General features: G+C 43.4%; 1 protein-coding gene across 1 annotated transcript in view; it reads right to left on the bottom strand.

Annotated features, from left to right (window-relative positions):
- The window catches only part of VPS53 (VPS53 subunit of GARP complex), a 181,072-nt gene extending 167,985 nt beyond the window's left edge, over nucleotides 1-13,087 (bottom strand). Inside the window, exons 1-2 of the mRNA XM_066363548.1 lie at nucleotides 12,870-13,087; nucleotides 10,254-10,334 (exon numbers count right to left, since the gene is read on the bottom strand). Of these exons, the coding sequence (XP_066219645.1) occupies nucleotides 10,254-10,334; nucleotides 12,870-12,956 (168 nt within the window). The 5' untranslated portion in view covers nucleotides 12,957-13,087. The remainder of the gene's footprint in view (nucleotides 1-10,253; nucleotides 10,335-12,869) is intronic.
- Nucleotides 13,088-13,557: the final 470 nt, after the last annotated feature.

The following is a 13,557-nucleotide window of genomic DNA, read 5'->3' on the forward strand; positions in this document are numbered from 1 at the left end:
CATCAGGCTTGAGCCAGGGCTCACCAGCTTGAGTGTGTGGTCAACGGCTTCAGTGTGGATCTTAGATATGACCCATGGTCGCTGGCTTGAGCCCAAAGGTTGCTGGCTTGAAGCCCAAGGTCACTGGCTAGGCTAAAGGCCCCCTCCCCCATCAAGGCACATATGAGAAAGCTATCAATGAACAACTAAGGTGCCGCAAGAATTGATGCTTCTCATCTCTTTCCCTTCCTGTCTGTCTTTCCCTGTCTGTCTCTCTTTCAAAAAAAATGATTGTAATCTATTTTGCCTCACCTGTGGTAGCATAATGGTTAAAACTTCAACCAGGAACACTAGGTCACTAGTTCGAAGCCCTGGCCTTGCCCAGTCAAGGCATATAGATACTAGAAACAACTATGAGTTGATGCACCTGCTCCTCCCTTCCCCACCGCAGCCTTTCTCTCTTTCTCCTCTCTCTAAAATCAATAAAAAATCTTTTTTAAAAATTTATAATCTATTTTAAATTGGTAAAACATGTACATGCCCAAATATTCAAATAGAAAAGGGCACAAAGTGAGCAGTAAGGTTTCCTTTGCCCTGTCTTGCCATCCACCCCTCAGTTCTTTTTTTCTAGAGGCAATGGCTCTGGGCTAGTTTCTTTTGAACATTCTCAGAGATGTCTATGTTTTTAAAGCACATCCATAACTTATGTCCTCTTCTTGATATAAATGCACATTGTCCTGCACCATGCTTTCTTCATTTAACAATATAACTTAAAGGTCATTCCACATCAGTAACTACTGATTAACCATTGCTAAAATTTCCATACTCAGACATGAAGGTCATGCTTAAGCCATAACATTTTTTCTAAAAAGAGTAATTCAGCTTGACCTGGCAGTGGCACAGTGGATAGAGCATCAAACTGGGATGTGGATGGCCCAGGTTCAAAACCCCGAGGTTGCCGGCTTGAGCGTGGGCACACCAGCTTGAGCACAGGGTCACTGGCTTGAGCCCAATGTTGCTGGCTTGAGCAAGGGGTCACTTGCTCTGCTACAGACCCCCATCAAAGACCATATGAGAAAGCAGACAATGAACAACTAAGGTGCCACAATGAAGAATTGATGCTTCTCATCTCTCTCCATTCCTGTCTGTCTATCCCTATCTGTCCCTCTCTTGTCTCTGTCACACACACACACACACAAAAAGAATTAAAAATATACCGGTATTATACCTTCTGATATTTGACTGTATTTAAAAAAGGGAAAACCTGGGAACGACCATCATTATAAATGGCCATAAATAGAAAAGTGAAATAAAGTAGGACACATATATTGATGGACTTTTATGCCACCACTAAAAGACACTAGGCAGGGAGGCTCTGAAACAACACATATCACCTACAATAACATGCTAATAAGGAGGGGAAATACTTAAAAATATCAAGAAATCCATAAATATAGCTTTTTAAAAGGCCATAAAAAATACCCTAAAATGCTAATGCTTGACTGCACCTTAGGTGTACCCACGGGTGACCACGTGTTCTTTATCTTTCAGATTTACTACTGGGGTAGCAAAAGGAAAAGGGTGCTAATATTTCATGCGGATCTGTTATGCAATACTCTTCTAGACATTTTATAAAAATGATTCCCCTCAATCTTCTCAACCATATTAGGCATGCTCTTTTCGTCCTTGGTGTGAAGAATGGAAAACAGGCTCTGAAAGGATAGATGCTTTGTCTAAGGTCATAGATGCTGGAGTCTGTCTGACTCTTGGGCCTCAGCTCTTTCTTCCTCTACCAGCTCTCTAATATAATGGTTCTTGACCTAGTTTTTGTGCACCCAGCACACCTGAGGGATATGACACACTCCCTGTTATCAATTCAGTACCTCACAAGGACAGTGACTCTCACTGGGGTTGAGGCCTCTCCAGCAGCAGGGAAAACGCCCCACAGGAATCCAGACTGGCTACCCTGGGTGGGGGTGATAACATCTTCTCTCTGAGAATCATTCATCTAGTTCTGTTGTAATGTGGCTGTACAATGTTAATCCCACCATTTAAAAATGACTTATTAAAAAGTATTTCCTGATTCTTATGGCAGTTCTTGCAGATTACAGAAACTATGTAAAATCACCCTCATCCCCAGCAGAGTGTAATCACCATTAGCGTTTTGGTGCATTGCCTTCTACTGTCCCTTTTATGCAAATACAATATGGCTTAAAAAAAATTAAACTGGGCTGATAAGTAATTTGGCATCTTTTTTTCTCTTAACGATATAGGTGTAGAACATTTGGGGAGATCATAAATAATTCTGTATAAACAGCTCCATATGACTCTATTCAACGTTCTTAATTAGATTAGCTCTTTTTATAAATTTCATCTAGTTTCCCTAATCAAACCTCTAATGAAAACATGACACATGGTTATCTTCAGTTTTCTGCTAGGAGACTAGAAACCCGGCTACTTTTCAGAACTACCCAGGGAGTCCTTTTCAATACAGACACCGAGTTCCTCACACCTGGACCTGAGGAGGTAGAAACATCAGGGATCTGTTCTAGTCCACACCTGTCTGCAGGCAACCACAGACATGCAGCAGTTGCCACTCAATAGAAACACATACATACCCTCCTCCTCAGTGACACTAAATTTATTCTTGATAAACTGACATCTACTTTAAATACTCTAAACTCGTAATTCACGAGTATTTACCACAGGTCCATGACGTATATAGATAAATTTCGCCCAAGATATAGCAACAGCTGAAAGAAAGTGTAAATCATGCCACTACTTTCTATTATTTTTCCTTAAGGCCTTCCTATGGGAATCTGGGTTGAAAGATGAATTGCTCAGTGTAAACTTGGGATTGGGAAATAAAGGTTACCCTGGGTCATAAATTCTCTGAGTCACTGAAGAAATTACATTACTCATTATCATGTACACAGGGGCATAAGACAAGATATACAACTGAATCTGTGGAACAACAAATGTCTTGTGCTACCTTTAGTAGTTTAAAAATAAATACACTCACTGCCTGACCGGTGGTGGCGCAGTGGATAAAGCACCAACCTGGGACACTAAGGTCCCAGGTTTGAAACCCCAAGGTCAATGGCTTGAGTGCAGGCTCATCTGGCTTGAGCATGGCCTCACCGACATAATCCCATGGTCACTGGCTTGAGCTCAAAGGTTGCTGGCTTGAGCCCATGGTCGCTGGCTTGAGCAAGGAGTCACTGGCTCAGCTGGAGGCCCCACCACCACCCCGTCAAGGCACATATGAGAAGCAATCAAAGAACAACTGAAGTGACACAACTACAAGTTGATGCTTCTCATCTCTCTCCTTTTCCCTCCCCTCTAAAAGTAAATAAATAAATGAATACACACAGAAACATCAGTAAGATGTGAAAACCTGCTAGTTGCATACATAATTGTCAAATCTAACATTCATTTATTCTTGTTTTGGTGGGTCAGCAATCTTGATTGGATAAGGTAAAAGAAAGATTTTCATGGTTAAAACTATCTTTAATACTACTTGACTTCAAATTATACAACAGAGCCACAATAATCAAAACAGCATGGTATGGGCAGAAAAATAGACATACAGACCAGTGGAACACAATTGAGTCCAGAAATAAAACAACAGATACATGGCCTGACCAGTCAGTGGTGCAGTGGATAGAGCGTCAAACTGGGACCCAGAGGACCCAGATTCAAAACCTCAAGGTTGCTGGCTTGAGCATGGGTTCACCAGCTTGAGGATGGTGTCACTGGCTTGAGTGTGGGATCATAGATATGACCCAATAGTTGCTGGCTTGAGTCCAGAGGTCTCTGGCTTGAAGCCCAAGGTTGCTGGCTTGAGCCCAAGGTCACTGAATTGAGCAAGGGATCACTCAATCTACTGCAACCCCCATATAAGAAAGCAATCAATGAAACACTAAGGTGCCTCAACAAAGAATTGATGCTTCTCATCTCTCTCCCTTACTGCCTGTCTGTTCCTATCTGTCCCTCTCTCTGTTCCTCTATCTCCATCACACACACATACACACACACACACACACACACTCACACACACACACACACACAAAAGAATCCACATATATAAGGACAAATCATTTTTTACAAAGGAGCCAAAAACACACAATGGAGAAAAGAAAGCCTCTTCAATAAATGGTGCTGGAAAAATGAAAAGCCACATGCAAAAGAATGAAACTTAACTACAATTTGTCCCCCTGCACAAAAATTAATTCAAAATGGATCAAAGGCCCTGGCTGGTTGGCTCAGTGGTAGAGCATCAGCCCAGTGTGTGGAAGTCCCGGGTTCAATTCCCAGCCAAGGCACAGAGAAGAAGCGCCCATCTGCTTCTCCACCCTTCCCCCCCTCCTTTCTCTCTATCTCTCTCTTCCCCTCCGCAGTCAAGGCTCCATGGGAGCAAAGTTAGCCCAGGTGCTAAGGATGGCTCCATGGCTTCCGCCTCAGGCACTAGAATGGCCCCAGTTGCAGCGGAGCAACACCCCAGATGAGCTGAGCATCGCCCCCTGGTAGGTATGTTGAGTGGATCCCAGTTGGGCACATGCAGGAGTCTGTCTGTCTGCCCCCCCCCACACTTCTCACTTCAGAAAAATACAAAAGAAAATTTAATCAAAGACCTAAATATAAGATCCAAAACAATACATAACATAGAAGAAAATATAGGTACTATGCTTACAGACCTTGGCCATAGAGAACAATTTATAAATTTGACCCCAAAGGGAAGAGAAGTAAAGGCAAAAATAAAGGAATGGGACTATATCAAACTAAAAAGCTTCTACACAGCAAAAGAAACTGACAAAAAAAAATAGGCAGCCAACTAAATGGGAGATGATATTTGCAAACAACAGCTCCAATAAGGGGTTAACATCCAAAATATACAGTGTGTCCGTAAAGTCATGGTGCACTTTTGACTGGTCACAGGAAAGCAACAAAAGACAATAGAATTGTGAAATCTGCACCAAATAAAAGGAAAACTCTCCCAGTTTCATACCTATTTAGTGCAGTTCGATGTGGGCTTACGCACAGATTTTTTAGGGCTCCTTAGGTAGCTATCCCGTATAGCCTCTACAGCCTCGTCACTGACTGATGGCCTACCAGAACGGGGTTTCTCCACCAAACTGCCCGTTTCCTTCAACTGCTTATCCCACCGAGTAATGTTATTCCTATGTGGTGGCACTTCATTATAAACGCGCCGATATTCATGTTGAACTTTGGTCACAGATTCTAATTTAGCGAGCCACAGAACACACTGAACTTTCCTCTGTACTGCCACATCTCAACTGGCATGGCCATGGGCTGCTCCACTATATACACAGTGTTACGTCATCATCTGCACATGCACACATGCTGCCATGTCATCCTACAGAAACTGGGAGGGTTTTCCTTTTATTTGGTGCAGATTTCACATTTCTATCGTCTTTTGTTGCTTTCCTGTGACCGGTCAAAAGTGCACCATGACTTTACAGACACACTGTATAAAGAACTCACAAAGCTCAGCAACAAACAAGCAAACAATCCAATTAAAAAATGGGGAGAGGCCTGACCAGGCGGTGGCGCAGTGGATAGAGCGTCGAACTGGGATGCAGAAAGACCCAGGTTCGAGACCCTGAGGTCGCCAGTTTGAGCGCAGGCTTATCTGGGTTTGAACAAAAACTCACCAGCATGGACCCAAGGTCGCTGGCTCAAGCAAGGGGTCACTCGGTCTGCTGAAGGCCTACGGTCAAGGCACATATGAGAAAACAATCAATGAACAACTAAGATAACGCAACGAAAAACTGATGATTGATGCTTCTCATCTCTCTCTGTTCCTGTCTGTCTGTCCCTATCTATCCCTCTCTCTGATTCTGTCTCTGTTAAAAAAAAAAAAAAAAACGGGGAAAGGACCTTAACAGACACTTCTCCCAAGAGGACACACAAATGGCCAACAGGTGTATGAAAAGACGCTCATCTTCACTAGCTATTCGCAAATCAAAACGACAATGAGATACCATCTCACACCTGTTAGATTAGCTATTAGCAACAAGACAGGTAATAATTAGTGTTGGAGAGGCTGTGGAGAAAAAGGAACCCTCATTCACTGCTGGTGGGAATGCAAATTAGTACAACCATTTTGGAAGAAAGTATGGTGGTTCCTCAAAAAATTAATAATATAATTACCATATGACCCCGCAATTCCTCTACGGGGTATCTACCCCCAAAACTCAAAAACATTGGTACATCAAGACACATGCAGCCCCATGTTCATAGCAGCATTATTCACAGTGGCCAAGATATGAAACAACCAAAGTGTTCCTTGACAGATGATTGGATAAAGAAGATGTGATACATATATATAATTGAATACTACTTGGCCATAAGAAATGATAACATAGTGACATTTATGACAACATGGATAGACCGTGAGAACATTATACTGAGTGAAATAAGTAAATCAGAAAAATCTAAGAACTGTATGATTTCACACAAGGTGGGATATAAAACTAAGACTCATGGACATAGATAAAAGTGAATGGTTCTTCCAGGAAGAAATACAAATGGCCAACAAACATATGAAAAGATGCTCATCTTCATTAGTTATTAGAGAAATGCAAATCAAAACTACAATGAGATACCACCTCACACCTGTTAGATTGGCTATTATCAACAAAACAGGTAACAAGTGTTGGAGAGGCTGTGGAGAAAAAGGAACCGTCATCCACTGTTGGTGGGAATGTAGGAAGAAAGTATGGTGGTTCCTCAAAAAATTAAGAATAGAACTACCGCCTGACCTCTGGTGGCGCAGTGGATAAAGCATCAACCTGGAAATGCTGAGGTCGCCGGTTCGAAACCTTGGGCTTGCCTGGTCGAGGCACATATGGGAGTTGATGCTTCCAGCTCCTCCCCCCTGTCTCTCTCTCCTCTGTCTCTCTCTCTCTCTGTGTCTCTCTCTGTCCCTCTTTCTCTCCTCTGTAAAATGAATAAAATAAAATTAAAAATTAAAAAAAAAAAAAAAAGAACAGAACTACCATATGACCCAGCAATCCCTCTACTGGGAATATACCCCCAAAACACAAAAACATTGGTACATAAAGACACATGCAGCCCCATGTTCACTGCAGCATTATTCACAGTGGCCAAGACATGGAAATAACCAAATGCCCTTCAATAGAAGACTGGATAAAGAAGATGTGGCACATATACACTATGGAATACTACTCAGCCATAAGAAATGATGACATCAGATCATTTACAACAACATGGATGGACCTTGATAACATTATACGGAATGAAATAAGTAAATCAGAAAAAAACTAAGAACTATATGATTCCATACATAGGTGGGACATAAAAACGAGACTAAGAGACATGGACAAGAGTGTAGTGGTTACCGGGGGTGGAGGGGGACGGAGGAGAGGGAGGGAGAGGGGGTTGGGGGAGGGGCACAAAAAAAAACAGATAGAAGGTGACAGAAGACAATTTGACTTTGGGTGATGGGTATGCAATATAATCAAATGTCAAAATAACCTGGAGATGTTTTCTCTGAACATATGTACCCTGATTTATTAATGTCATCCCATTAAAATTAATAAAAAAAATCTACAGGGAATAAAAAGAATTAAAAAAAAAAGTGAAGTGGTTACCAGGGGAAAGGGGATGTGGGGGGGGGGGGAGTGGGGGATGGATGGGGGAAGGGTGTAAAGAGGGACAAATAATATGGTGACAGAAAGTGATCTGACTTTGGGTGTTGGGTATACAACATAATCAACAGTTCAAATGCTATAGAAATGTTTACCTGAAACCTATGTACTCTTATTGATCAATGTCATCCTGTTACAGTTAATTTGCTAAATAAAATTTAAAAATTAAAAATAAAAACCAAAAAACTATCCTTATATCAGTTGTTCTATGTTCAGCTAATTCCCAGAATTCCTTTTTCATAGAAAATGATGAGCTCTCTGCCTGTCCTATGATGTTACAGTGGATAAAGTTTTGACCTGGAATGCTGAGGTCACTGATTTGAAACCCTGGGCTTGCCTGGACAAGGCCCATATAACAAGCAAGCAATGAACAACTCAAGTGAAGCAACTGTGAGTTGATACTTCTCACTCCTGCCCCACTCTGTGAAATCAATAAATTAAATATTTAAAAAAAAAAGGAAAGAAAATGATGAGCTCTAAAGGCTATTTGTGAAGTCTCAGAAAAGAGGATCACACAGTAGGATGCCATGTTTTCCAACTTTATTTCAAAAACATGTTCATCAGGCCCTGGCTGGTTGGCTCAGTGGTAGGGCATCAGCCCAGCGTGTGGAAGTTCAGGGTTCAATTCCCGACCAGGACACACAGAGAAGCGCCCATCTGCTTCTCCACCCTTCCCACTTTCCTTCCTTTCTATCTCTCTCTTCCTCTCTCGCAGCCAAGGCTCCACTGGAGCAAAGTTGGCCCAGGTGCTGAGGATGGCTCCATGGCCTCTGCCTCAGGTGTTAGAATGGCTCTAGCCACAAAGGAGCATCGCCCCCTGGTAGGCATGCCGGGTGGATCCCAGTCAGGCGCATGCGGGAGTCTGTCTGACTGCCTCCCCACTTCTAACTTCGGAAAAGTTCAAAACAAAACAACAAAAAAAAACCCCAAAACAACCATGTTCATCAGAAAAAGTTGAGATGAATTTATGCCAAGATAGTAACAATTATAGGGATTATGAGCTTCAGATTAAAATACTATCCAACTACATGTCTCCACCTGATGGCCCAACTATGTTCAAAACTGAGCTTGCCTTTACACCCTAATCTTAGTCTACTTACACTGAAATCTTACTCCCAATATAGGGTAAAGGTGCCAACACCCACTTTGTCAGGCTAGAAATCAAAGTTCAAAACCCTTGGTTTGGCCTGTGGTGCACAGCTTAAATGTCATTTCCTCATGGAAGCCTTTCTGGATCCCCCCCACTGAGGAAGGCCCTGTGTGTTCTGCTTTCACAGTACTTGCATGTTTCCTTCACAACAGTGCTATCACATTGAATCTGAGCATTCTTTATCTCCCTGTGCCTCGTTATTCTCATCATAAAACCAGCATGTTAACAAAGTGGAGAATTTATCATTATTCAGCATTTAGAATGGTGCCTTGGACATAGCAAGCATCCAATATATGTGCACTCTTATTATAGTTGTACTAGAAGTTAGAACTCTTGAGAATTAATAGTTAGTTATCCAAACAAGTTATTGTAAAGTCATGATAATTTACTTAGGTGTAATTATTATCTATGAAGGTAGACTGGAAGCTCTATATTGGGAAGGAGTGTATTTGCCTTGTTCATCCCTTTAGCTGCAAATTTCTTACAGAGGTAGGCAGAGGAGGAGTTCTTTATTGAAGAAGTGAGTAAATGTGAGGTTCTACATCACTTCAGCCACCAAATTCTGTGTCTTCTGCCTCCTAAATAGCTTTTGGATCTTGTTCTCTCAGTCCCAGTCTCTACCTAGGCTCCCATCATCCCTCTTAAGTGATCTATCACAGCCATCTGCGACCTGGTCTTCCTGCCTCCAGTTCTGCCTCCCCCCAACTCACCCTCCACACTGCTGCCAGATGGACTTCTTAAAATGTGAAGCTGATCTAGTCATTAGCCATCAAGAGTCCTTCAGTGAACACCTACTGCCTATAGAGTAGCAGTCTCCAGAGGAGGGTGTGAACATCCCCAAGGTTTACAATAACATGCATTAGGGCAGTGGTCAGCAAACCACGGCTCGCAAGCCACATGTGACCTAATAGCATGTGACATTTTTAGCAAAGGCCAGCTTAAGAGTACCCTAATTAAGTTAATAACAATGTACCTACCTATACAGTTTAAGTTTAAAAAATTTGGCTCTCAAAAGAAATTTCAATCGTTGTACTGTTGATATTTGGCTCTGCTGACTAATGAGTTTGCTGACCACTGCTGGGGTATGAGAAGAAAATATTATAACCTCTATTTTCATTCTTAATTTATATAGCAAATACTACTAAAACCAAATGTATTGAATATTGGTGCTAGAACACGTATGTAATATTTTCAGAGTACAGGCTTAAAATTTAGCCCAGGAAAATATTTAAGGGTACAATTTCTCATCATATACTCACTATACAAAGAATTCCACTCTAACACAACAACAGTATTTGGTATTAGCTACACCCCCCCAATTGGTTACAATAAAGTTTGATTTGAATCACTCCTTGTTTATCAAGACCCCTTCAGTTATACAGTATAATACACCAATCATAATACTGAAATGAAAGAAATTCCATACTTACTTGCTCTGTGGGGAAGAGGGTATTGATATACTCCACAGCATTGAAATCAGCTCGATCTAGAGGATCCTGGCTTGGAAATACCTATATAAAGACAGATTAGAAATAACTAGTATGTGTTTGTGTGTGTGTGTCAGAGACAGACAGGAAGAGAGATGAGAAGCATCAATTCTTCCTTGCAGCACCTTAGTTGTTCACTGACTGCTTTCTATTATGTGCCTTGGGGGCGAGGGGCTACAGCAAAGCGAGTGACCCCTTGCTCAAGCCAGCAACCATGGGGTCATGTCTATGATCCCACACTCAAGCCAGCGATTCCAAGTTCAAGCCGGATGAGCACACGCTCAAACCAGCAACATCGGGGTTTCGAACCTGGGTCCTCTGTGGCCCAGTCCAATGCTCTATCTATTGCGCCACTGCTTGGTCAGGCAAAATAACTATCATCTTTCTATCTTGTTTAATGTATTATTTCTTTCCTCCATACTTGGTGATAAATTTCTTGAAGATAAAAAAATTTTTTTTTTCATTTTATAAGGCTTAACACACAATAGATAAAAAAATCTGTTAAAGTAAATCTTTAATTTTCATCAACATCTGTAATTTTATTTATTTTATTATTTTATTTTTTATTTTAGTTATTTTTTTTTTTATTACAGAGACAGAGAGAGAGTCAGAGAGAGGGATAGACAGGAACAGACAGACAGGAACAGAGAGATGAGAAGCATCAATCATTAGTTTTTCATTGCGCGTTGCAACACCTTAGTTGTTCATTGATTGCTTTCTCATATGTGCCTTGACCGTGGGCCTTCAGCAGACCGAGTAACCCCTTGCTCGAGCCAGCGACCTTGGGTTCAAGCTGGTGGGCTTTTGCTCAAACCAGATGAGCCACGCTCAAGCTGGTGACCTCAGGGTCTTGAACCTGGGTCCTCTGCATCCCAGTCCGACACTCTATCCACTGCGCCACCGCCCGGTCAGGGTTTTAAAATTTTTTTTTACAGAGACAGAGAGAGAGTCAGAGAGAGGAATAGACAGGGACAGACAGACAGGAACGGAGAGATGAGAAGCATCAATCATTAGTTTTTTGTTGCGCATTGCGACACCTTAATTGTTCATTGATTGCTTTCTCATACGTGCCTTGACCGCGGGCCCTCAGCAGACCAAGTAACCCCTTGCTCGAGCCAGTGGCCTTGGGCTCAAGCTGGTGAGCTTTTGCTCAAACCAGATGAGCCCTCGCTCAAGCTGGCGACCTCGGGGTCTCAAACCTGGGTCTTCCGCATCCCGGTCCAACACTCTATCCACTGCGCCACTGCCCGGTCAGGCAACATCTGTAATTTTAACATCGTGCATCTTGGTGCAACTAACAGAACATGCAACAGTGAAATGTTCCACAGTAATCAATAAAATCCCAACAACAAGGAAAAATAAGTGGTCAACTGTACAAATAAAATTAAACCAGCTGATGACATACATGGTTATATCAAATAAGTCTTGACCCTGGCCAGAGAGCTTGGTTGTTAAGAGTGTTGTATGCAAAGGTTATGGGTTTTATTTCCGCCAGCACACATACAGGAATAAATTGATGTCTCTGTCTCACTCTCTCCCTTCCTCTCTCCCTAAAATCAATAAAGTATTATTTTTTAAGGCAGTCTTGATAACAGACTTATGCACTATGTCTCAATGAAGTCTCAGTGACAGAATTTAATATGCAGTGAAGCAATTTTTATGTTTCAGATAGTGTCAGGAAATGAAGAGCTGGCAATCAGGAACTTGGCCCTGGCCAGGTAGCACAATTGGTTAAAGCACTGTACCCATACACCAAGTGCAGGTTCATCCCCCGTCAGGTTATATACAAGAGTCAACCAATGAATGCATAAATAAGTGGAACAGCAAATCGATGTTTCTCTCTCCTCTCCTGTCTCTATGAAATCAATCATCTATAAAAAAAATTCTTAAAAGAGACCTTCCTGTATCAGGAGCAATACAAGGTCTAAATTGCTATTCCTAATATCATAACTTTTTTAAAAAATCAATAAACTTGAAGAGAGAATTTAGTCAACTAGAGAGTCCCTGCAGGGAAGGAAGACCTCCTGAGAATATTCTTCAACCTAACCCAAACTAATCAACAGCAGGAATTCCCAACCATGTTAAGTATGGTAAAGGAGTCCTTTTTCAACCTTTTCCCTCGGCTGTGATCCGCTTCGGAAATTCAAGTTACGCCCTCCCCTCAATTCGGAGTCACTCACAGAGGGCTAGCCTGAGACTCGGAAGAGTGGCACACCGGCCCGGTAAATGAAAGAACAACTCTACAATCCCCCAAATCTGAGATGGCTACTCATGAGGTCCCAACTTACAGGTTCATCCTTTCGGGAAGCACATCTTTGCCCAATGCACCAAGATGCCCCCCTCTCCAAACACAATCAAGGCCGAAAATGGGCTCTCTCCCTTCTCTGGATTCAGAGGCCCCTGCTCGCCACCACCTCCCCCAAACCTCTCCTTTCCCTTCCGTGCCGAGCTCCCACTCCTCAGTCCAAAGACCGCTTCTTCCCCGAGCCACTCGCGGTCCCACCCCCAGAGATGCCCCGTCCTCCGCACTCCCCTCCCCTCAGGAGGCGGAACGCTCACCTGCTCGATGGCGAGCTGCACGTCAGGCGTGAGCTGCAGCACGGCTTCCAGCTCCTCAACGAACTCCAGTTCCTCCTCCTCCATCATCCCGCCGCTCAGCTCCCTGCCGACGCACACCCCAACGCCGAGTCGGACCTCCTGCGGTCGCCAAAGCCGCCGAACTGCAAGCGTTCAGTTGCAACGGTCAAGCAAGTCTTGGCTCTGTCATTTAGCCGGGAGTTTCCGGGAAGCCAAGCACTTCCGGGATCCGGGGCACTCTGGGATAGCGGAGGACTGACCTCTGGGAGCCTGGAGAGGACCTTCCTGTCACGTCGCGGGAGTCTTCCTGGACAACCCTGTAGTCCGGCGTCCCCTGACGCACCCCTCAGCTTTCTTACGATGGTGGGGCCCCTCGTCACCTCGCCGAAGGGCCCTGATATTGGGGAGGACATGGACGCCCCTGCAGGTCCTCCCAGTGAGGGCGAGCCCAGCACCGTTGTGACCGATTGACAGCAACCCTCAGGGCCGCGAAGCCGACGATCCTTCCGTTCCCAGGGCCCCTTTGGTCAGTGGCAGTAGGTTATCCCCCTGCCATCGGGGAGAAGTGACCCCAGCTGGTAAGTGGCAATGTTGCCAAAGGCAGTATGTAGGATGGGAGAGCGTCCGCTTGCAGAGTTAAGTTCCCCTTGTGCCAAGCCTCTAGGCAGAG

This window comes from Saccopteryx leptura, chromosome 2 (assembly GCF_036850995.1).
Source record: "Saccopteryx leptura isolate mSacLep1 chromosome 2, mSacLep1_pri_phased_curated, whole genome shotgun sequence".
In the NCBI taxonomy this organism is placed as follows: domain Eukaryota; kingdom Metazoa; phylum Chordata; class Mammalia; order Chiroptera; family Emballonuridae; genus Saccopteryx; species Saccopteryx leptura.